At 45.8% G+C, this 26729-nt stretch overlaps 1 protein-coding gene across 5 annotated transcripts in view; it reads right to left on the reverse strand.

Moving 5' to 3' along the window:
- The window catches only part of PLEKHG5 (pleckstrin homology and RhoGEF domain containing G5), a 504862-nt gene that overhangs the window by 66371 nt on the left and 411762 nt on the right, over positions 1-26729 (reverse strand). Inside the window, exon 1 of one of the 5 annotated variants that reach the window (XM_077458338.1) lies at positions 16294-17077. The exons of the other annotated variants lie outside the window; for them this stretch is intronic. Coding sequence (XP_077314464.1) covers positions 16294-16803 — 510 coding nt within the window. The 5' untranslated portion in view covers positions 16804-17077. Of the gene's footprint in view, positions 1-16293; positions 17078-26729 lie in introns of those variants that run through there. 5 annotated transcript variants of the gene reach the window in all.

The raw sequence follows: 26729 nt of genomic DNA on the forward strand, positions 1-26729 counted from the left end.
CAACGCCCTTCAAACAAAATTCCATGGTTTTGTTGTCGGAAAGTCCGATCGTGTGTACGGGACATTAATCCCAATAAAGCATCATCCAACTTTTTGTAACAATTCCATCCTGGTCCCCAAAGGAAAACAGATCCTCCCTGAATCAACAGTTTACAGTGTTATTTGTCATACATATTAAAAGTCAGTTATAGGCCTTGTGCATTTAGAAGCACATCCAGACCTTTTTTGTGAAGAAATTTTGAGAGTTGGCCAGAACTACACTTTAAAGCCAAAAGATGGTAAAGACTTAACCATTACACCTACACGAGCTTGTTGGACATTCCATTCCAAAATCATTAATATGGAGTTCACGTCCACCTTGTGTCTATAAAAGTCCTTTGGTAAGACTTTCTGTGCGTTTGTCAAAATTTGTGCCCATTCAGCCAAAAGAGTGTTGGATGAGAAGACCAGAGTCACAATCGGCATTCCAATTCATCCAAAATGTGTTCAGTAGGTTTGAGGTTGGGGCTCTGTGCAGGATCCTCCAATTCCTCCATACCAAACCATGTCTTTATGGAGCTGGCTTTCTGCTCATGGGCACAGTCATCATTGGAAGTGAATATCATAGGTTTACTTGTTATGCCCTACAAAAATACACAACATAGCCAAAATGTTGATGATGCCTAACCATCACACCTATACAGTTTGAGCTTGTTGAACATCCTATTCCAAAAGCATGGCCATCAATATGGAGTTGGCCCTCTCCTATAATAGCCCCTACTCTTCTGTGAAGACTTCTTACAAGATTTTTCGGAGCGTGTCTGTTGGAATTTGTGAGGTCAGCTACTGATATTAGATGAGATGACCTGGCTCACAGTTGGCATTCATCCCAAAGTGTTTAGTAGGGGTGAGGTCAGGGCTCAGTTCCAGACAATTGCGTTCCTCCACAACAAACTCCACAAACCATGCTTTAATGGAGCTGGTTATCTAATTCCAAAAACCATAGCCACCATTATGGCGTTCCTCCCCATAGCTACTAATATGGTGTTGCCTCTTATAACATCCTCCACTCTTCTGGGAAGACTTTCTACAAAAATGTGAAGGGTGTCTGTGGGAATTTGTTTCCATTCAGCCAAAAGGGCAATTGCGAGATCAGGTATTGATATTGGATGCGAAGTCTTGGCACACAATACAGTTCATCCTAATAGTGTTCAGTAGGGTTGAGGTCGGGGGCTCTGATCGGGAGGCTCCAGCTCCTCCACTGGTCCTCAAACTGGTCACACCATGTCTTTATGAAGCTGGCTTTGTACACAGGGGCACAGTCAGGGTTGGAAGTTCAAAATTATTTGAAATGTCTTTATATTGTGTGTTGTAGCCTTCAGTAGCTATCACTGGAAACACCACAACTCAATAATTTGCAGGGATGACCACACGCTTTTAGCAATATATTGTAGTTCTTGCGGTCTACTCTACCTTATGCAGCTCTTACTATAAAGAAACCTTTTTATATGCGGATGCTAAACTGCTTTCCTCCGGGCATATACTATACTATAGAACATTTTTTGTGATAACTTCTTTTGAGTTATTTTTAATGACGTTCACCTGAATGTGGTTTGTGGTGGATTTTTTACATGCTATTTCCTGTTTTTGTAGCCAGATTACAATATTTTAGGTTTTCCATATGCAAGACAGTGCAGCTAGCCTCCTTTTTGTCAGATTATAGATAATTGTAGTGCCTAATAATTTTTTTTTTAAACATTAATAGAAGGTAGTTGGTATCCTGATCCTCATATGTTTAGTATGGAAAACAGGAAGAGCCGATGTAGTTGCCGGGTTGGAGGATAAAAGGAGCTATTTGCCTGATGGCTCCTATGCAGAGCAAACATTTAATCCGGACCGGAGCAAGGCTATAGGCTTTACAGGTAAACACACTATTTTCATGACAATGGGCTTTACTTGTCTTTGGCTCCCTATGTACCATGTATTATAAATTGGAAGTAACTCTCAGGCCGCGTACACACGGGCGGATTGTATGGCCTACTTAGTCCGTCATACAATCCGACGGACAGTCCGTCATACTTTCGAATGAACGGACTTGACCACACACGGATGAACAAACAGTCCGTCGAAAGCTTGCGTGATGATGTGTACAGCACGTACGACGGGACTAGAAATAGGAAGTCCAATACACAGCAATGCAACCTTCCGCCGTGTAAATCCTTTCTGAGCATGCGCCATTCTTAGTCCATCGAACTAGCCTACTGACGAGCGGACTGTCCGCTGAAACCAAAGTATGACGGACAGAATTACGGAAATTCCGAAATACTTAGTCCGCCAGACTGCACGCTGAAAAAGTCAGCTGAAGCCCACACACGAGCGGACTGTCCGCTGAAATGTGTTTCGACGGACTAAGTTGGCCAGACAGTCCACCCGTGTGTACGCGGCTTCAGGCAACTGATACAATGTATATGTGAATTTACCAGAATCTTCCTGGAGGATAAACCTAACAGTCGCCCTAACCTGCCCTACTAATTGAAGATTATTAATAGTGGACATGTATACTACTGTCCTTAAAAAGCCTGGTGTTGCAGTATAGCGGGCCGTGATTTGACTACAATTATTACCTTTTGACACACACCTACGGTTGTATAGGTATGTGAACCCCTTATTAAAATTTACAAAATGCACTATACACTCCCCCTCTCCCCTTCCCCTTCTCCCCCCCCCCCCTTTTCCCCTCTCCCCCTTCCTCCCCCCCCTCTCCCCCTTCCTTCCTCCTTCCCCTCACCTTCCCCCCTCTCTCTCCCCCTCCCCCCTTCTTTTCTAGTTTATTATATTATCTTATTTATTTCTTTTTAAATATTTTTCTCTTATAGTTGGCTCTGTATATTGAACCCCCCCCCCCCCCCCGTGTCCGACCCTGGGGGTGGTAAACCCCAATGGTGGGAGCCACCCATGCCCTATCTTGGCCCGTTTTTGGGGATTTCCAGCGGTGAGCCGCGTGTTTTGTAGTATCAAATTGTAAAAATACTCCCGCAAATTCTGATCTTGAGATGTTAAATGTTTGTTGCATTATGCTAATGCTGTTTACAATATGTATTTAACTTTAGATATGCGCCAAGAAATTTCCTGAAGAAGCGACTTTCAGTCGCGAAACTAGTTGAAATACACGATCAACATGGACATTAGTCGCTGTACCCTGAACTTTCTTATTTTAGGAGGCCGGGTATCATTTGATTATACACTTGTTTATTGTTATTATGTTTATCAACAACTGTTTTTAAATCAAATTTTTTTTCCAAAATAAAAATTATTTTATTTATTAGGCCCCTTTCACACTGGACGGATCAGTAATGATCCGCCCCGTGATGATCTGCTCGCTCAGCGGGGATCACTCCGTTGTCCCCGCTGAGCCGGCGGCGGACAGGGCGGTCTCCACACACTGTGTCAGCTCTCCGCTCTCCTCTATGGGGGTCGGATGAGCACAGACCATCTGTCCGTGTTCATCCAATCCGTTCTGCAGATGGATAGAAAAATAGGATTTTCCTCCGTCTGCAGAATCGGACAGTAGCGGAGGCGGACGATAGCGGGTGTCTGCGGATGTTCATCCGCAGACACCCGCTATCCCATAGGGATGCATGTATGTCTGTATTTCATCCGCCAACGGATGGATGAAATACAGACATACTGTCCGCATGTGTGAAAGGGGCCTTATACTTTTTGTCTTTATCTGGGTATCAAGGCAGTCCTCGAATTCCATTGGGTGGTGCATGGTTGCTTGTGGTCGGAGTAGCCCATGCTAAGTTCCCCCCTGCTCTTCCTGTTTTCCTTTTTGCCAGAATCAGTCAGGTCGGAGGCTATTTGATTTTTTTTTGGTCTGCCATTGTGATTTTTAGCCACCCTAATACATGAGGTCCAGCATTTGTTTGGAGATCTTCAGGCTACAATATTGTATTGTGTGATTTCATGTTACTTTTTTACCCACCTTAGTGTAGCCAATGCATTGATTAGAACTTATGTAACACTAAAAGCAAACAAGATTCTAGATATGGACCAAATCTTTGCTAATATATTAACCATTATTGGCCTAACAGATAAACTTTGGCCTTTCAGACCTTGTAAAAGTCATTACAAGGCAATTGGGCTATCTACGAACCCATGCTCAACATGTTAGCCTTTGGATATGCTAATGCCACGTACACACGACCGGACTTCTTCGAGGGACTAGGTCCGACAGACTTTCGACGGAGTTCTGACGGAGTTCTGACGGAGTTCTTTCAGAGTTCTGACGGACTTTCCGAATGAACGGACTTGGCCACACACAATCACACCAAAGTCCGACGGATTCGAACGTGATGACGTACGACTGGACTAGAATAAGGAAGTTCATAGCCAGTAGCCAATAGCTGCCCTAGCGTCGGTTTTTGTCCGTCGGACCAGCATACACACGAGCGGATTTCTTGGTAGGAACTGGGTCCGGCGGAGTTCCGGTGGAAAAATTTGAAACATGTTCCATTTCTAAAGTCTGTCAGACTTTTGCAAATCAAAAGTCCGCTGCAGCCCCACACACGATCGAATGGTCCGCCGGAATCGTTCCGTCGGACCTTTGATGTTGAAAAGTCCGGTCGTGTGTACGCGGCATTAGAGTCTTGCTTGCAATGCATTATCAAAGATGGAAAGGTTTAAATCCTCATCTTTCCCCTAGTAAAGGGAACCTGCAGCCAGAGCCAGATCATCCAAAAGCCAACCCAGGCAGAAGCCCAGAGTCCAGGGGTCCAGCTACAACCTTTGTGCCTCTGCAGTGAATCAGAGGGAAAGCGCAATTTGTAAAAACTGTGCAGCTGCCTGTCTGCTGGGGTGGGCTATGCTAATACAGGCAATGAAAAGGTGGTGGTCTCTCTTCATTGCAATGCTTATATCAATGGCAATCAAAATGTCTGGGGGGGGGGGGGGGGGGGCAAAGCTGCTTCTATGCCCAAGACCCTATCCTTTCCTTGCCTAGAGCAGTTGAAATGTAATGAACTTCAACCCCATTGCTACCATACACACAACCATTTCAACCAGCTAAGACACCTAACCCCGCTAAGACCATCGCAAGTGGCAAATGCTGATTTATTTTATGGATTGAAATAGATTTAATACACTGAAACAATTATGTGCGATTGCATAGAAATTCACCAACAAAAATAACCCTTTCCTGTCTTTTTAAACCTTCTCCCCACCCCCACTCAGTGGGGTCTAAATACTGAACCTACCTTCAGCCTCACTGACAAGTTCTTCACCTCAGATTTTGCATCAAAAAAGACCCAGCCGTATCACTTTTGCTGATTGCGCACGTAGGCCACTTGTCCCATGAATTCCTACGCTGAAGCTCTACACCTCTTGATGGCTGGGGGCACTACAGGCAGGGTTACACAGTGAGGATCACCTGGGAGATCCTTTACAGGGTAACTTTACCTTTGGTACAAGTTGCCCTTTATTCAATGCGGCCCCACCTAATTCTATACATGCCTTCTACCTCCATCCAGCGATCTTCACTTTTTGACTGCACCAGGTGCCACACAGAAAATGTCTTCTTCAGCCTATTCCAGTGGTCTCCAAACTGTGGCCTTTTGCTTTCCTTTATCTGGCCCTTGGGGTACTACATCTCCAACTGACTCCAATGATGGGATATCATTCCTCTCACTGACACCATTGATGGGGCACTATTCCTCCCACTGACACCAATGATGGGGCACTATTCCTCTCACTGACACCATTGATGGGGCACTATTCTTCCCACTGACACCATTGATGGGGTCCTATTCCTCCCACTGACACCAATGATGGGGCACTATTCCTCCCACTGACACCAATGATGGGGCACTATTCCTCCCACTGACACCATTGATGGGGCACTATTCCTCCCACTGACACCAATGATGGGGCACTATTCCTCCCACTGACACCAATGATGGGGCACTATTCCTCCCACTGACACCATTGATGGGGCACTATTCTTCCCACTGACACCAATGATGGGGCCCTATTCCTCCCACTGACACCATTGATGGGGCACTATTCCTCCCATTGACACCAATGGTGGAGCACTATTCCTCCCACTGACACCAATGGTGGAGCACTATTCCTCCCACTGACACCAATGGTGGAGCACTATTCCCCCCACTGACACCAATGGTGGAGCACTATTCCTCCCACTGACACCATTGATGGGGCATTATTCCTCCCACTGACACCAATGATGGGGCACTATTCCTCCCACTGACACCAATGGTCGGGCACTATTCCTCCCACTGACACCATTGATGGGGCACTATTCCTCCCACTGACACCAATGATGGGGCACTATTCCTCCCACTGACACCAATGATGGGGCACTATTCCTCCCACTGACACCAATGGTCGGGCACTATTCCTCCCACTGATACCAATGATGGGGCACTATTCCTCCCACTGACACCATTGATGGGGCACTATTTCTCCCACTGATACCAATGATGGGACATTATTCCTCCCACTGATACCAATGATGGAGCATTATTCCTCCCACTGACACCAATGGTCGGGCACTATTCCTCCCACTGACACCATTGATGGGGCACTATTCCTCCCACTGATACCAATGATGGGGCACTATTCCTCCCACTGACACCATTGATGGGGCACTATTTCTCCCACTGATACCAATGATGGGACATTATTCCTCCCACTGATACCAATGATGGGGCACTATTCCTCCCACTGACACCAATGATGGGGCACTATTCCTCCCACTGACACCAATGGTCGGGCACTATTCCTCCCACTGACACCATTGATGGGGCACTATTCCTCCCACTGATACCAATGATGGGACATTATTCCTCCCACTGATACCAATGATGGGGCACTATTCCTCCCACTGACACCAATGATGGGGCACTATTCCTCCCACTGACACCAATGGTCGGGCACTATTCCTCCCACTGACACAAATGATGGGGCGCTATTCCTCCCACTGACACCAATGATGGGGCACTATTCCTCCCACTGACACCATTGGTGGGGCACTATTCCTCCCACTGACACCATTGGTGGGGCACTATTTCTCCCACTGATACCAATGATGGGACATTATTCCTCCCACTGACACAAATGATGGGGCACTATTCCTCCCACTGACACCATTGATGAGGCACTATTCCTCCCACTGACACCAATGATGGAGCACTTTTTCTTCCATTAAAACCAACAGGCATTATGTGCTACCACTGGCCACAGTATGGCCCGTTAAAGTTCGAAGGACAGTAAATTGGCCCTTTGCTCAGATAGATTGGAAACCCATGGCCTATTCATTCCATTGGGGAAGTCATACTCATAGCGACCTCCAGCGGTCCTGCAGAGTACAGATCCCTCCGTAGGATTCAATAGGCTGAAGAGTACCGAGCAAGGATGTTTTCAGAAGTTAAGATAGTTGGATCAAGAATGAATATGAGTATAAGACTAGGTGGGCTACACTCAACGGGGAAGGTGGGGCTGCTGATGGGTGTTACTTCCTCTTTGATTCCCTGCAAAGGTAAAGCATAATGGACTATTATGCATCGCATCGCAGTCCATTGTGTGTCACTTACCTGGCACAGGAGCCAGCGATGTCACCGCTGTCCCCTGTAGTCCGGAGCCTCCATCTTCTTGGTGGGTCTTGCTGCTCCAGCGCTGTCATTCGTTGGAGCCACAATCACATCACTCCAGCGCATGCACACAGGAGCTGCCACTCGCGGCATAGTTTCATAGTTAGTTAGGTTGAATAAAGACACCAGTCCATCCAGTTCAACCTGAGTGAGTGTCTACAATTGTCCCTATCCCTGTACATTGCACACTCACGTTGGTCCCTACTCTCAAGGAGCCCACAATCCAAGGTCCCCATTCATATACTAGGGCCAATTTTGGACAGAATGGATTGTGGGAGGAAACCGGAGTACCAGGAGGAAACCCACGCAGGCACAGGGAGAACATGCAAACTCCAGGCAGGTAGTGTTGTGGTTGGGATTCTTACTGCTAGGTGAGAGTGCTACCCACTACACCACTGTGCATATCGCTGTAAACAGCGGTGTCCGTCTTCGGGCAAATATCTCCTAAACCGTATAGGTTTAGGAGATATTTCTTGGACCTACAGGTAAGCCTTAATCTAGGCTCACCTGTAGATCAAAGTGGTTTGTAAGTGTTTATAACCACTTTAAGTATAATTGTCCTTCAAAGCACAACTTCATTCCAACTGAATGCATACTGGACAGGAACTCTTCTCTTCAAAAAGAACAAGTATGGTGGGAAAAAAGTGGGTCAAATAAAAATGAATAGATACAGATGAATCTATATAATATACACATGGTACAGGTGTTACCTATTCTTATCTGTAAGTTCATGTTTGTGATAAGAGTGCTTGTTTAATGATTAAAGGGCATGTTACCTGATTAGAGTAGATGTAGGCCAATAAACGTTATTATGTTCTATCTTACGATGCAACGTGGGACCTGTCACCTGTTGTACTGCTGCAGAAGCCTGCATGGTCAGAATTACAAAGTCTAGTATGGGCAGAACGACGGGGGAAGCCTGATCAGCACAACAGAGCCCAGCATGGTGAAAAATACAGAGCCTGGAATGGCCAGAAATACAAAGTATGGTACGGCCAGCACAACAGAGTCCATCAGGGTCAAAACTACATAGCCCAGAATGGCCAGCACAAAAGGGTTCAGCAAAGTCAAAAATATAGAGTCAAGCATGGCAGCACTGCATAGTCTGGCATGGCCAGCACTACAAAGCCCACCATGACCAGAACTAAAGACTCAGACATGGCCAGAACTACAGATCCAGGCATGGTCCGAACTGCAGAGCCAAGCATGGCTAGGACAACAGAGCTCAGCATGGCCAGCACTACAGAGCCCAGAATGGGCAGAACTAGAGAGCCAAGCATAGTTAGAACTACAGGGCACAGCATGGCTAGAACCACAAAGCCCAGAACTCCAGAACCTTTGCCACCACAGGTAATGGCCAGTTGCCAAGATAGCCTGGATTTCCATCGATTGGTGGCTTGTCTTGGCATGTTTTGGGTCCAAGTGTGGTCATTTGTGTGCCTGTTTTCCAGCGGATGACTTCTATCCAGGATTGTTGGATTTCTGGTCTCCTGCCACGCAATGCTGTTCCCCTTGCCAACCTCTACATTACTAGAGGACAAAGTGGAGAATTGAGGGCTGGTAGATCAGACCAATGAGTACAGCAAGGGGATCAGAAATCCGACACTTCCTGAAGAGTCGGATTATGAAGATTCTTTAGGGTTAAGAGTTAACCCTTTAGGACTTGTCCTTATTAGAGCATTTTGGGCAACGTAAGTATTTACTACCTCTTTGTAGCGACCATTTTATCAGCAGATCAGTAGTTAGGGCACCTGGAGGTGCTGCCAACTGATAGCTTAACAGCATGTGTGATCATCACCTGCTCATAGACCGAGTCATGCAGTGTGAAGAAAGGACTTACAGGCTTCCCACCATACATACCTAGTCAAATCAGAGATATTAATCCACCAGTCTTTTTCCCTTTAATAACCCAATCAAGGAAATGGGGTAGATTTATTAAAACTAGAGAGTGCAAAATCTGGTGCAGCTCTGCGTGGTAGCCAACCGTGCTATAGCCGAAACATGCCTACAGAGCGGCTCTGTTGTCCCCCCCCCCGATTATCAGTGCCAATCATTGCCCATCAGTGCTGCCTATCAGTGCCCATCAGTGACCCCTATCAGTGCCCATCAGTGACCCCTATCAGTGCCACCTATCAGTACTGCTTATCAGTGCCCATCAGTAACCCCTATCAGTGCTGCCTATCAGTGCCCATCAGTGACCCCTTTCAGTGCTGCCTATCAGTGCCCCCTATCAGTACTGCCTATCAGTGCCCATCAGTAACCCCTATCAGCGCTGCCTATCAGTGCCCATCAGTGACCCCTATCAGTGCTGCCTATCAGTGCCCATCAGTGCTGCCTATCAGTGACCATCAGTGCTGTCTATCAGTGCCCATCAGTAACCCCTATCAGTGCCCATCAGTAACCCCTATCAGTGCTGTCTATCAGTGCCCACCAGTGACCCCTATCAGTGCCCATCAGTGCTGCCCATCAGTGCTGCCTATCAGTGCCGCCTATCAGTGCCCATTAGTGCCGTATATCAGTGCCTCCTCATCAACAAAGGAGGAAAAATTACTTATTTGCAAAATTTTATAACAGAAATGAAAAAAAAAATGTTTTATTTTTTTTCAAAATGTTCGGCCTTTTTTTGTTTAGCAAAAAATAAAAAATAAAAACCCCAGTGGTGATTTAATACCACCAAAAGAAAGCTCTGTCCCACAAAAATGATAAAAATGTCATATGGGTACAGTGTTGCATGACCGCGCAATTGTCATTCAAAATGCGTCAGCGCTTTCTGATTCCCAATTGTAATAAATCTGAAATAAATTATAAAGAAAACAACAAATGAATTAGTGTTCATTTGTTTCATTTGTTTGTAACTTCAGAGGGTAAGCTCAATAATGTGTGTCACACTCTGTATTGCGAACCAAGGATATGGACGGGAGCCGCTCAGGCTGTGTGGGAATGCTGATCCTGTGCCCGCCGCTGTTAGTGCCCGCTGGGAAGGGAGCTGGTCTATGATCCAAGCAATAGCAGAAAGCAGTCAAAGTGTCCGGGGAGCAGCACATCAAGACAAACCTGCTGTGCAGTATTAAATGGCAGTCTTAGCCTGGTCCCCAGGCCAACCTCCCAATGCGTTTCGTCCCCCAAAGCTTACTCATTGGGTATGGTCACACTCTGTATTGTTCCGATTGGTCTAAGTCGCATAACATCAAAGTCACAAGCCGGTAAGTTGCAATGCGAAGTCACACTGGAAACATAAGGAGCAAATCAATAATATATAGAGCTAGGCTGAAAATTCACAAAAAAATATATTGAAAAATGTAATGATTTAAATACGTAGTCCAAATTATAAAAAATAAAAGAAGAAAGTCCTGCTGTGGAATATAACCAGCCCTAATCAGCAATCATAAATAGAACTGCGCTGGACCTCCGGCGCAGGAATGGTGAAAACAAAATAAATCAAATATTTAGTCTAAATTATGATGAAGGGAGTTCTTCTAGGGATACCCACCCCATCCAACCCCAATAATAAAGTGTGGCCTCCACCATACAGAGTGCTCGCTTACCAGCTTGCATGGACCTCCCATTACGGGAGGTCGGTGACACTTATGGCTTATACCCAGCCAGGGCCTTTGTCCATCCAGCAGGTTTCAAGGGGTATAAAGATGGCAAATCACACCCTGCACGGACCTCCCACTACAGAAGGTCAGCGACAATCGTGGCTCAATCCGGGGCTGAGGACGTCGGTGGAGCGAGGTGCTGGCGTCACCGCGCTTTTCAGATACCGGAAGGACAGACATTTATGTACTAGCCGGCCAGCTTGTGTCTTCCCAATGCAATTATTAAAGTTTCTTTGATGTAAATGTAACCTTTTATGTTAGAATAAAGTTTTAAGAAGTTTTTACACTATGGCAAGCTTTATATTTTTTGGGGAACTTCTTTGAGCGTTATATCCCGAGGGTGGACCCCCCGTGTCTCATGAGTTCTTTGGAGGACCTCATTTGGCATTGAGCCCTGATTAAAAGAAAGGTAAGGCAAAGAAGTCAGATTAACCACTTGCTTACTGGGCACTTAAACCCCCCTCAGTCCCAGACCAATTTTCAGCTTTCAGCGCTGATGCACTTTGAATGACAATTGCGCGGTCATACAACACTGTACCCAAATGACATTTTTATCATTTTTTTCCCACAAATAGAGCTTTCTTTTGGTGGTATTTAATTACAGCTCGGAGTTTTATTTTTTGCTAAACAAACAAAAAAAGATGCAAAAATAAAATAAAAAATAAAATCATGTTTAATAGTTTGTTATAACATTTTGCAAACAGGTAATTTTTCTCCTTCATTGAAGTGCGCTGATGAGGCGGCACTGATAGGCTGCACTGGTGGGCACTGATAGGCTGCACTGGTGGGCACTGATGGGCTGCATTGGTGGGCACTGATAGGCTGCATTGGTGGGCACTGATAGGCTGCATTGGTGGGCACTGATAGGCTGCACTGGTGGGCACTGATAGGCATAGTTAAGGCGGCACTAATAGGCACAGATAAGGCGGCACCGATGGGCACAGATAAGGCGGCACTGATGGGCAAAGATTGGCACAGATAAGATGGCACGGATGGGTGGCACAGATGGGTGGCATGGATGGGCACTGATAGGTACCACTGATAGATGGGACTGATGGGCACTGATAGGTGGCACTGATAGGTGGCTATGATAGGTGGCACTGCTGGGCACTGATGGGCGGCACTGCTGGGCACTGGTAGATGACACTGATGGGCATGGATATGTGGCACTGGGGTACAGCACCTTTGTTGAGGCAGATTGTGGGCACTGCTGGGTGGCACTGTGGGCACTGCTGGGTGGCACTGTGGGCACTGCTGGGTGGCACTGACGGGGTGCACTTATTTTTTTATTATGTTTAGTTATGAGGGGGCAGGTGGACACTGGCAGGGGGCAGGTGGGCACTGGCAGGGCTGGCCGTGATCGGGACTGATGTCCCGATCACGGCCGCCGGTGATCGGCTTTTTTTTTTCTCCTTGCGCTGTCAGCGCGAGGAGGAATAATAGCCGGCTCCGTTATATCACATGATCAGCTGTCATTGGCTGACAGCTGATCACGTGATAAGGGGTCGGGATCGACCCCTTGCACGGATCGGTGATCAGGCGAGTCTCATAGACTCGCCGATCACAGAGCGCGCCGCGCGCGCCCCTCAGGGGGCACGCAGGCCGCTCGTGCACGGGACGACATCAATAGACGTAGTCCCGGCAAAGGAGATCCGCGCTGTAGCCGTCATTCGGCTATAGCGCGGGTCTCAAGTGGTTAAACACCACAGCCCAATTAATTTTCTAGAACATAGTGTAAGGGAGGGGAGGGGGTAACAAACCCCGGGACTTTAACGGTGTTATGAATAGAAGGAATATGAAAGGACAATTGCACAATCAATAAAATTAATTATTTTATTACAAAGATTTAAAAAAACATGAGAAAATTAAACCATCCATATCACAAATTGTATGTCCCATTAAAAAGCACATATAAAAACACTACCACTCAACATGTTTCACTTTTTTTTAAGCTTCTTCAGGAGATTCAGGTAGAATGTATAATATGCTACGGATGACAAAAGAGACAGGAATGGGACCTCCTGTTGGTTGTTTTGATCAAAGGAAGAAAACAAAAGAAGCCAATCCTGTAATGTTGGCATAACATAGGTATGCAAGTAATCAAAAAGTACAATGGTGGTCAAATAAGACAAATATACAAAAAAAAAAAAAAAAGGTATGTTAATGTGGGAGGAGAACTATATACAAAACTGGATTTAAGATGGAATATTGTGCGTCCCATATATGTTCAGAGTGCCCCGGCCAGAAGTTTGCTTTTGTGTGGTCGCAGGAGGGAAATTAATTTAGAAACAAAAGTTCCTGAAGAGGGGAACAAAGAGGTACGTAGAAAATAAATTAGGTATCAATTAATGATATTCAAAGCCGTGATTGTCGCTAACCTTCTGTAGTGGGAGGTCCGTGCACGGTGCGATTTGCCAGCGTCATACTCCCTTGAACCCTCCTGGATGGACAGAGGCCCTGGCTGACTCCCTTCATCATAATTTGGACTAAATATTTGATTTATTTGGTTTTCACTATTCCTGCACTGGTGGTCCAGCGCCGTTCTATTTATGATTGCTCATTAGGGGTGTGTATATTCCACAGCAGGACTTTTTTCTTTTTTCAGAATTTAGACATATTCGATTTATTTAAAGTGGTTGGAAACCCTTACAAACCACTTTGACCTACAGGTAAGCCTAGATTAAGTTTTACCCGTAGGTCCAAGAAATATCTCCTAAACCTACACGGTTTAGGAGATATTTACCTGAAGACAGCCACCGCTGTCTATGGCGCATGTGCCGTAGACAGCGGCACGCAGGCGCACTGGGCAAGCCGCAGATCGCGGCGATATGCCGCGACTGTCGGCTCCCGTGCGCATGCGCGGGAGTGACGTCATCGTTGCTCCGGTGAATCACAGCGCCGGAGCAGCGAGACCCACCAAGAAGATGGACGCTCGGAACTACAGGGGACAGCGGTGACTTCGCTGGCTCCTGTGTCAGGTAAGTGACACATAATGGGCTACTATACAATGCGATGCGATGCGATGCGATGCATAGTAGTCCATTATGCTTTACCTTTGCAGGGAATGAAAGAGGAAATAACACCCATCAGGGTTTACTTCCTCTTTAATTTTTAAAAAAAAATTTTACTGAATTTTTAGTGCCGCTCTATTTATAATTGTTTACTAGGTACTGTGTATATCTCACAGCAGAGCTGCTGCCTTTAAAGATCGCACAGAATTTATAGCGCAGTTTTTTCATGTTTGCTAATAAGGAATGAATCCCAATCTTCCAAAATAACTGCCAAAGATACGAATCGATTCGGAAAAAACAAATATACAAAAACGAATTCTGAAATCGAATCATTCTCACATAACGAATATGACAAAACAAAATGATCGATTTAACGAATGAATCCGAAACAAAAGTCATTTTTATCGTCATGCACATCTCTCGTCACCAGAATTGAAGGTGATAGGAAATCCAAAATGCTACAAGTTTCCCAGAGAACACGAAGAACAAGGGAATCTTCCACCGGGGACACCTGTTTTCCGGTGAGAACTGTCTAGGGGGTGATTTGCCCTCACCCAATAGACATTTCCAGCTGACTCACCAGGAAAGGACTAGGAGATTTAATGATTCAGTCAGCCTTTCTCAACCTTTTCAACATAGAGGAACCCTTGAAATAGTCTCCAGTCTCATGGGGGGGGGGGGACCCCCTGCTAAAAATTAGAAGTCTACAACTCGTGATACATTCGTGTGATGGTCAGTGGGAAGAATGGTCCTTACACTTGTGGTCAGTGGGAAGAATGGTCCTTACACTTGTGGTCATTGGGAAGAATGGTCCTTACACTTGTGGTCATTGGGAAGAATGGCCCTTACACTTGTGGTCATTGGGAAGAATGGTCCTCACACTTGTGGTCATTGGGAAGAATGGTCCTCACACTTGTGGTCATTGGGAAGAATGGTCCTTACACTTGTGGTCATTGGGAAGAACGGTCCTTACACTTGTGGTCATTGGGATGAATGGTCCTTACACTTGTGGTCATTGGGAAGAATGGTCCTCACACTTGTGGTCATTGGGAAGATCGGTCCTTACACTTGTGGTCATTGGGAAGAATGGTCCTTACACTTGTGGTCATTGGGAAGAATGGTCCTTACACTTGTGGTCATTGGGAAGACTGGTCCTTATACTTGTGGTCATTGGGAAGAATGGTCCTCACACTTGTGGTCATTGGGAAGAATGGTCCTTACACTTGTGGTCATTGGGAAGAACGGTCCTTACACTTGTGGTCATTGGGATGAATGGTCCTTACACTTGTGGTCATTGGGAAGAATGGTCCTCACACTTGTGGTCATTGGGAAGATCGGTCCTTACACTTGTGGTCATTGGGAAGAATGGTCCTTACACTTGTGGTCATTGGGATGAATGGTCCTTACACTTGAGGTCTTTGGGAAGACTGGTCCTTACACTTGTGGTCATTGGGAAGAATGGTCCTCACACTTGTGGTCATTGGGAAGACTGGTCCTTACACTTGTGGTCATTGGGAAGAATGGTCCTCACACTTGTGGTCATTGGGATGAATGGTCCTCACACTTGTGGTCATTGGGATGAATGGTCCTCACACTTGTGGTCATTGGGAAGAATTACCTCCTTACAGATAGCTAAAAAGATCAATGGTGTCGGTGGGAACTTATCTGAGAGGCAGAAATTGCCCAATGCTGAAGGAACCCCTACGTCCTCTGGAGGGACCCTGGGGTTCCACAGAATCCTGGTTGACAATCACTGCATTACTGTATGCAAAACTGAATAAAAAAAATGTTGCCTTTAGATATTCTTCAAATTACAAAAAGAAAAAAGGATTTAGACGAAGAGCACTCCCAATGACACACCTGACCTTTGACCCTCCTTATATTTGCCACATATTGCATACATAAGTTTTCCTTGTAGCCAGCTTAATGACAAGTTGAACTATTAAGAGATTATTTAAATAGCTGAACATGATCTCATGCAAAACAGTCATTACAAGGCAGATTACAGACACGTTGACCTATTTTTTTTTTCTATACCTCGCTGTTCTTGTCTTTTGAATTTTCCGCTGAAGAATCCTTTGGAGGGTCGTTTGGCAGGTTTTCATTTAGTACGATGCTCACGGTTTTCTTCTTGCCAGAAGACTGCCAACTAACCTTGTCTGACGCTTTTTCCTTTGAAGAGTCCTTCTTCGGAGGATCGTTTGGCAGGTTTTCTCTTTGTACTCCATTCGCGGTTTTCCTCTTGGCAGAAGTCTGCGAACTAAAGTTCTTGTCTGCCGCTTTTTCCTTTGAAGAATCTTTCTTCGGAGGATCGTTTGGCGGGTTTTGTTTTTGTGCGATGTTCGCGGCTTTCCTTTTGGCGGAAGTTTGTGAACTAAACAACTGGATTCTGGCCGCCACCAGACCGGCCGACACCACCAGCCCCACATCATGGCTGGTGGCGGAGATGGGGTAATAGCCGAGAGCCGTGATGTTCTTCAGGTGGCCTTCTTCAGGAAAAAAGTAGGCCTTGTCCTCTTGGACATTCCAGGTCTTAGTCCTTTTCATCGTTTCCTCTGGACCACGTCTTGAAGGATCTGAAGACCCATTGAGAAGACCATTCTTGTCTCCGAAATCTTGGGCCTGGCTGGTTAAATCTAGACTTGAAAATGAAAATAAATCTCTGCTATTCCCGAGTCCTGGGAGGCTTGTTGAAGCGACTTCTGTCTCTTCCGGCTGTCTGCTCGGCGATGTGATCTACTTAATACAATGACTAAGATTTCAAGGGCATGATTCACCTTTGAGACTATTACTGACGGGGAAAAAATGCTTCAAACAGATATGCGGCAAAATGGTTGGAGAGCGAGTTTTGAATTGCTGATGTGTTATGATTGCTCTCTCCATGGAGACCTGAGAACATCTGTTTATTGGCCTATAGACAAGCTCAATGTCTACTTTTCTCTAGAGACTTGTTGGCATAAATTATGGGATCCGGCAGGTAATGAACAGGTTTACTGGGTTCAGATGGCTGCAATCAGCTTTGTGTAAACAGCATATACTGTATACATACATACTGTATACTGACGGTGCTCCGACTGCCATTAAACTCAGACATTTTTGTTCACATTACAAATTTCGCCTGAAGGAGTCTCTGAATGTTTAGTCTCTTTGATGTCTATGATTAAAGGGGTTGTAAAGCTTTGTGTTTTCTCACCTTAATACATCCTATGCATTAAAGTGAAAAAAAAAAACCCTTGCACTCTCTGCCCCCCCCCCCGAGCCCCCCGTTTTACTTTCCTGAGCCCCGAATCTCCGTGGGCGCGATCCTACGCTGCAGCTCCTGTGGGCTCTTCATTGGATGAACGATTGGCGGCTTTGGCCGCCAATCACACGGGAGCGCGCCTGCAAGCTAACCTCCCTGGTAGAGCGGTTCCCAGGGGGGGGGGGGGGGGGGTAGCTCTTTTGCGGGGAGGAGCCGCTGAGGGACCCCAGAAGAGGAGGTTCGGGACCACTCTGTGCAAAACTAACTGCAGAGTGGAGGTAAGTATGCCATATAACCTATACAACCCCTTTAAAGTGTAACCTCATCATATATTAAAAAACTCCCAGCTTCTATATATTAAAATAAATACATTGGGTGTACAGGGTACTTCTGCATATACTGTTCCTTAGTGGTCTCCAAACTGCAGCCCTTTACTTGCCCCTGGGGCATTATTCCTCCCACTGACACCAAGAATGACGCACCATTTCTTCCACTGACAACAGCAATGGGGCATAATTCCCCCCACTGACAGCAACGATGGGGCATTTCTTCTCCTACTGATACCAATGATGGGATGCTCCTCCTATTGGCACCAATCACAGGGCACTATTCCTTCCATTAACATCAATGATTGGGCTTTATTTCTTCTACCGATTCCAATGATGGGGCATTATTCCTCCCACTGATATCATCAATGAGGCATAAGTGGCTTCCCATTGACACCAACGATGGGGCACTATTCACTCCCATTCACACCAATGATGGGGCACTATTCCTCCCACTGATACCAGGAATGGGGCATTATTCCTCCCACTGACACCAACAATGGGACACTATTCCTTCCACTGGCACCAATGATGGGGCACTATTCCTCCCACTGATACCAATGATGGGGCACTATTCCTCCCACTGACACCAACAATGGGACACTATTCCTTCCACTGGCACCAATGATGGGGCACTATTCCTCCCACTGACACCAGGAATGGGGCATTATTCCTCCCACTGATACCAATGATGGGGCACTATTCCTCCCACTGACACCAACAATGGGACACTATTCCTTCCACTGGCACCAATGATGGGGCACTATTCCTCCCACTGACACCAGGAATGGGGCATTATTCCTCCCACTGATACCAATGATGGGACACTATTCCTTCCACTGACACAATGATGGGGCACTATTCTTCCCACTGACACAATGATGGGGCACTATTCTTCCCACTGACACAATGATGGGGCACTATTCTTCCCACTGACACAATGATGGGGCACTATTCCTCACAGTAGCACCAAAGATGGGGCCTATTCCTCCCACTGACACCAATGATGGGGCCTATTCCTCCCACTGATACCAATGATGGGGCACTATTCCTCCCACTGACACCAATGATGGGGCACTATTCCTCCCACTGACACCAATGATGGGGCACTATTCCTTCCATTAACACCAATGATGGGGCACTATTCCTCCCACTGACACAATGATGGGGCACTATTCCTCTCACTGACCCAATGATGGGGCACTATTCCTCACATTGGCACCAATGATGGGGCACTATTCCTTCCATTAACACCAATGATGGGGCACTATTCCTCCCACTGATACCAATGATGGGGCACTATTCCTCCCACTGATACCAATGATGGGGCACTATTCCCCCCACTGACACCAATAATGGGGCACTATTCCTCCCACTGATACCAACGATGGGGCACTATTCCTCTCACTGACACCAATGATGGGGCACTATTCCTCCCACTGATACCAATGATGGGGCACTATTCCTCCCACTGATACCAATGATGGGGCACTACTCCTTCCACTGACACCAATAATTATTTCCCTTCCTTCTGACCACAGGTGTTATGTTTTTTTTTACTATCACTGACCACCAAGCTTTAGATATTGTTACTCCCACCAATGCTGGGGCATTTTCTATTCCCGCTGTCCACAGTCTGACCCTCCTAAAGTCTGAAAGAAATTAAAAAGGTCCTTTATTTAAAAAGTTTGCAGACCAATGAGTTAGAGATCTGAAATGTAATTTCTAAAACACTTGTTTCAATATTAAGTAGGACTTTTAATGCAGTCCCCTGGAACGTATTTAACAAAAATGTCCTGAAAATACAAATATAAATATATCACTACATATAACACATAATTAGAATTAGCTCAATACATAGAGGTGTATATCACTACTACGTGACCATCCATATATGACCATCAAGGCTGTAGATTATATACAGAGCTTTGAAAAAGTATTCATACCCCTTGAAATGTTCCACATTTTCTCATGTTACAACCAAAAACATAAATGTATTTAATTGGGATTTTATGTGATGGACCAACACAAAGTGTCACATAATTGTGAAGTGGAAGGAAAATGATAAATGATACAAATAAATATGTGACAAGTGTGGGGGAGGGGCATTTGTATTCAGCCCCCTTTACTCTGACACCCCTAACTAAAATCTAGAGGAACCAATTGCCTTCAGAAGTCACCTAATTAGTAAATAGAGTCCACCTGTGTGTCATTTAATCTCAGTATAAATACAGCTGTTCTGTGAAGCCCTCGGAGGTTTGTTAGAGAACCTTAGTGAACAAACAGCATCATGAAGGCCAAGGAACACACCAGACAGGTCAGGGATAAAGTTGTGGAGAAGTATAAAGCAGGGTCAGGTTATAATAAAATCTCCCAAGCTTTGACCATCTCACGGAGCTCTGTTCAATCCATCATCGGAGAATGGAAAGAGTATGTCACAACCACCAACCTACCAAGACATGGCCGTCCACCTAAACTGACCGGGCCGGGCAAGGAGAGCATTCATCAGAGAAGAGCCAAGAGGTCCATGTTAACTCTGGAGGAGCTGCAGAGATCCACAGCTTAGGGGGGAGAATCTGTCCACAGGACAACTATTAGTCGTCTCTCCACAAATCTGCCCTTTATGGAAGAGTGACAAGAAGAAAGACATTGGAGAAAGAAAGTCATAAGAAGTCCTGTTTGTAGTTTGTGAGAAGCCATGTGGGGGAGGGGGCAGCAAACATGTGGAAGAAGGTGATCTGGTCACATGAGACCAAAATTCTACTTTTTGGCCTAAAAGCAAAACGCTATATGTGGGGGAAACTAACACTGCCCATCCCCCTGATCACACCATCCCCACCGTGAGACATGGTGGTGGCGGCATCATGTGGTGGGGATGGTTTTCTTCAGCAGGGACAGGGAAGCTGGTCAGAGTTGATGGGAAGATGGATGGAGACAAATACAGGACAATCTTAGAAGAAAACCTGTTAGAGTCGGCAAAAGACTTGAGACCGGGGCGGAGGTTCCCCTTCCAGCAGGACAACGACCCGAAACATCCAGCCAGAGCTACAATGGAATGGTTTACATCAAAGCATATTCATGTGTTAGAATGGCCCAGTCACAGCCCAGACCTATTAAATACATTTACGTTTTGGTTGTAACATTGCAAAATGTGGAAAATTCTAATGGGGTATGAATACTTTTTCAAGGTACTGTATAAAAACACAATTTTCCACTATAAACTGGTCAACGCGTTTTGCAGAAATCCACAATTGGTCCTGAGGGAGCATGGATACATGTGAAAGCATCAACCAGTTTATAGTGCAAGATAGTGTTTTTTTTATACTGTATATGTTCAGCCTTGATGGCTATGCATGGATAAGCAGGGATATACACATCTGTGTGTCGAGCATTTTTTTAACGATGTGTTTTCAGGGCCGCCTTTATTATTGATTGGACCCCGGGCAAAACTTTTCTTGCCCCCCCCCCCCATGCAGTTTTGCTCTCTACCTGCTCTGAGACATATAATAAATAGCACCTAGACTCAAAATCAGTTTACTGTATCAGATCAGGCAGCTATTGCGATTGGTTGCCAGAGGTTACAGTGTATCATTACCGCTCACTGACTGGTTGCTAGAGGTTACAGTGTATCATTACCGCTCACTGACTGGTTGCTAGAGGTTACAGTGTATCATTACCGCTCACTGACTGGTTGCTAGAGGTTACAGCATGCATTACAGCTTACTGATTAGTTACTAGAGGTCACAGCACATGATTTCTGCTTGTTGATTGGTTGCTATAGATTACTGTGGATATGACCTCAGGGAGGCATGATATACATATCAATGCTGCCGGCGCCGCTATTTACATATGAATGTCGCCTCTATTTACATATGAATGCCGGTAATCTACATGTAAACATGGGGTCTGCAGGTGAGTCATCTGTACACAACAATAGGGCAGAGCTGGGCAGCATTAGTAACAGCACTTCACACTGAGATATCAGGACACAGCACAGGACTAAAACCTCAAGGGATGAAGGAATTTAAACCAGGATAGTTGGCAAGTATGAGGCAGCTGCTTTGGGCCCCACAACAATGACAGGGCCCAGGGCAGCTGCCCCTTTTTCCCTGCCTTAAAAACGGCCCTGTGTGTTTTATGCTTTTTATACCAATAAATTATATATTTTTTTGTATTTTCAGGCCGTCTGTTCACAAGTTCTGTAGTTTTAGTAGTTTTAAAGGTCCTACCTAAAGCAGTACTCAACTCCCTCCCTCCATTTTTTTTTTTTTTTTTTTTTTTAGAATTAAAAGACAATAGATATTGTTTGTGCAAAATACACAACAAACTGCTGATCACAAAAGAGGCACATTAAATACTCTGTTACAAAAAACAAAAAAAATATATAAAACTGAATCCGATGGGAATTCATGTTCAGACATGACCAGGCAATACGAAAATCTGCCGACTCTAGAAATAGAACGGCATTCCCTCGCCGAAACGCCAACAAAAACATCTCTCTACGCAAGAACGCCATCGCTGGGGGAATCGGGAGGCAACATCCATGTCATATGTGGGGGGGGATTTACAAGACACACAATAAAGTATCTATATTCAGAATTAGAATTGATTGGCTCACCTTGGATAAGATAAAAAAAAAAAAAAAAATCCTATTGGGCAGAGTAGGAATAATTTATCAGCCAATCAAAACGATAATCTACATCCCTATTTGTCCTACCTGCCCCATGACACCTACCTCTAATGCTCCCCCTACCATGCAAACCAATGACCCCCCCCCCCCCCCGGGGTATACAGTTGGTAAAGTTTTGAATCCTTTTTACTCTGGATAGCTTGTGTTTATAGATCTTTTGTTTTTGTTTTGTTATTTTGTTTTTTGCTCCAGTATTAGTTAGTATTAGAGCCGGTTCACACAGCGGGCGATGCGACACGACACGACTCGCCTCGCTCTCGCAAGTCGCCCCCGTTCTGTACAATGGAACCGTTCTGAGAGGAGCGACTCGAGTCGCTCCGACTCAGAAAAAAGGTTCCTGTACTACTTTCGGGCGACCTCGGGGCGACTTGCATTGACTTCTATACAGAAGTCATTTGTAAGTCGCCGCCGAGGCCGCTGCAGGTCGCGGTGAGGCAAGTCGGAGTCGCCTCGCCTCGCCTGCAGTGTGAACCGGCCCTTAGGCTCGGTTCACACAGGGGGCGACACGAGGCGACACCACTTGCCGTGCCGCGACCTGACAAGTCGCCCCCGTTCTGTACAATGGAACCGTTCTAAGAGGAGCGACTCGAGTCGCTCCGACTTAGAAAAAAGGTTCCTGTACTACTTTTGGGCGACCTCGGGGCGACTTGCATTGACTTCTATACAGAAGATATTTGCAAGTCGCCGCTGAGGTCGCGGCAGGTCACGGCGCGGCAAGTCGCGTCGCCTCGTGTCGCCCCCTGTGTGAACGGAGCCTAATGCTGCACAGTGACTGTGTTTCACCTCTACCAGTGCAAGTCTATGGGCCAGAAACCAACAGAAAGCAGGTTGGTTCACACCATAAGCCTTTGTGCACACGGTCGGAGATTCCGACGGAAAATGTCCGATCGGACCGTGTTGTCGGATAATCCGACCGTGTGTGTGGGCTCCATCGGACTGTTTCCGTCGGAATATCTGACCGACAAAGTTTTAGAGCTGGGCTATAAAACTTTCCGACAACATGGTCCGATCGGACTTTGTCCAAACGTTTGTAGAGAATTCCGATCGGACAAAGTGCCACGCATGCTCAGATCAAATTGCTAGACCAGAGCTATTGGCTACTAGCCTGAACGTAGTCCCATCGTAACGAAATAACGTCATCACGTTACGAACGATCGGATATTCCGACAACTTAGTCCGACCGTGTGTATGCAACACCAGTTTCGGACAAAATCCATCGGATTTTGTTGTTGGAATGTCCAACCCATGTGTACAAGGGCTAAGGATGCATTTACACCTGAGCGTAGCACCTTTGAGCATTTTTCCTGACTTTTTTTAGCATGATTTTGGCACGTTTTATGTGCGATTTGCACATTTTTTCTACAACGTTTTTGAGCTTTGGCGTTTTTTTTATTTTTTATAAGCCAATAGAAAAAAAAACGATCATCTGTTGCATCATTTGTTGGTAGGTATTTCAGCTTTTTTAGCTTTTCCATCAGTTTTTATGTAAGGGATGTAATACGGTAGAAATAGTGTGTGACAGGTCCTCTTTATAGCGAGATCTTGGGGGGGGTCTATAAGTCCCCACATCTCTCCTCTAGGCTGGGAAGCATGAAAAAACAAAAAAAAAAAACCCATCCTGGCTTCCCAGCCGAGGAGGCGGCAGCATTTTTTCAAATGCAGAGGCCGGCTGTGACATCATAACATCGCGTCCGGCCTCTGAAAGATCATAGCGATGTCCGGGGGGGGGCATTGGATTCGCTATGGTAAAATTCCGGTGCGGACCGATTCCTTCTCCCTCCCGCCGATCGTACGGGTGAGCTAGGGGAAGCACCGGAGGGCCTGTAAGAACGATCAAGCCGCTATGATTGTTCTTACGGTGAAGGAAATCACTGGCTTTAAAAAGGGCATCATTCAGATATAACCATTCAAAGTCATGTGATGTCGTTGGGCGGGAAGGGGATAACTACTTAAGGACCAGCCGCCGTCGTTACACGTCGCTACTTTGACGTTAAATGCCGTTGTTATAGCAGCAGCTAGCCGCCATAACCACCAGTATTTTTAAAACCGGTGGACAGTCCTCTTTCGGATAAAAGTGGTCTCAGCAGCGGATTCGCTGCAAGATCATTTTTATCGGGGGTGGGAGAGCTCCCCCCCCTCCTCCTGCCGTGCTTCGGTTGTCTTTGCCACTTACCAAAGCCAACAGTAGCGGTGGAGCTGATCGGCTTCTCTCCCTTCACTGCCTGGATGCCGAGGGGAAGATGGCCCCCCGCTCGGCTCCATAGTATCAAACGTCACTTCCACTCTTAAAGGAGATTTTTTTTTTTTTAAATGACCTTTTTTTTTTTTTTTTTTTTTTTTTTGCATTTTAGTGTAAATATGAGATGTGAGGTCTTTTTGACCCCCCCAGATCTCATATTAAAGAGGTCCTGTCTTGCTTTTTTTCTATTCACATTCCTTGTAATAGGTAAAAAAAAAAAAAAGTGACCCAAAAAAATGTTTTTTTAAAAGGACAGTGTAAAAAAATTAAATATAAAGTAAAACGAATAAGAAAAAGAAAAAATGAAAGTGCACCGTCCCACCGAGCTCACACGCAGAAGCGAGCGCATAGGAAAACGATGTTCAAACCACACATGTCAGGTATCGCCGCGATCGTTAAAGCAAGAGAAATAATTCTAGCCCTAGACCTCCTCTGTAACGCAAAACTGGTATCCTGTAGAAGTTTTTAAATGTCACCTATGGAGAATTTTAAGGGTATTCCACGAACTTTTAAATAGGCACGGTCCTTAAGTGCTCAATGAGTGTTTACCTCTTGCAGCGGGATGGGAGGATGGGGGAGGGGTCAACTGTAGTTTCTTTATTTATGGATACTAAGCTTTAAACAATCTTGCGTTGATAATCCCAATACAATTGACCAAGCACGGGAAATAAAGTGAACGTTAATTCAAAAAAGTCGGAGAATTATATTTTCCTTTAAAGTCTAGAAATGCAGCCAAAGAGTATATAGCGTATACTACAAAGTCCGACTCCTCACATACCGGTACACCAAGTTAGCTTGAGTTACATTTTAAACGAGGGGAATAAAGATTCCAGTTAATTAATGTAGATCAAAAGAGGAAGCAGCCTGTATTTCTGACAATATATATGCATGGTATAGAATAGGTTGAATGTTCCTCGTGACTGTTAGAAGTTATTCAGAACCCTATGTATGGCGCCTGGGCTGCCCTGCCCTGCGATAGAGAACACGAGACACAGAACACCTTTGAAGGTCACCTGCTCATAGAACCGCGTCCGCGGGGTTACAATGCTTCAAATGGTTCTAAAGATTGTATTTTTTTTTTTAATAACTAACATATTATACTTACCTGCTCTGTGTAATAGTTTTGCACAGAGTAGCCCTGATCCTCTTTTTCTTGGGTCCCTCACAATGGTGGTCCTGGCTCCTCCCCCCCTGCCGAGTGCCCCCAACAGCAAGCTTCTGGAGTTGGCCCGCTCGTGAGCCACGCTCCTGTGAATGGCTCCTCATTGCCTCATTGGCTGTGATTGATAGCAGCAGAGTAAGCCAATGAGGAGACCTGGGAGAGCCGCTTCTCACTCACAGTACTGGCTCAAGATCAGGCTTAGTCTTAAAAAGAGGGGGGAGGCAGGAGGTAGAGACTTGTCTGCCTCCTCTCCCCGCTGACACATTTGGCACCTTTTGGGGGGGAGCGGGTACCTGGTTTTAACAGGTACCCGCTCCCACTTCTGGCTTAGTTCGCTGTTGTGAAGTAAGCCTGAAGTTCGCCCCCCTCCTTCCCCCTGCCGCCAGCCTATTCACAAAGCACAGATTGATTCGCGCATGCGCAGTAGAAAAACAGCAGTGAAGCCTTGTGGCTTCCCTTAGCCATGATGGCAGCGCCAGCACCCAAGAGCCGATTGAAGAATCAGCTTGGGTGAGGACACCGTTGGATGCTTGGACAGGTAAGTGCCCTAATAGTAAAAGTCAACAGCTACAGCAGGGGCGACCCGTCCATTCAGAGCGCACGGGCGGCACCCCTCATCCATCGCCACCTCCCCTTTCTATGCGTCTGGCCCCTTTCAGGACACCAAAGGATTCCAATGCGGGGTGGTGTTTTTTTTTTTTTTTTAGACCCAGAGGCTCTGATAGGCTTCAATATAGGGCGGGCTTGGCTCACAGAGAGTGCGCTCCAAGCCCACGCAGGTGTGTTACCACAGCCAATATTCACTGTTTTAACAC

This window comes from Lithobates pipiens, unplaced genomic scaffold, assembly GCF_037356315.1.
Source record: "Lithobates pipiens isolate NorthernLeopardFrog02 unplaced genomic scaffold, aLitPip1_a1.2 Scaffold_27, whole genome shotgun sequence".
Taxonomy (NCBI): Eukaryota; Metazoa; Chordata; class Amphibia; order Anura; family Ranidae; genus Lithobates; species Lithobates pipiens.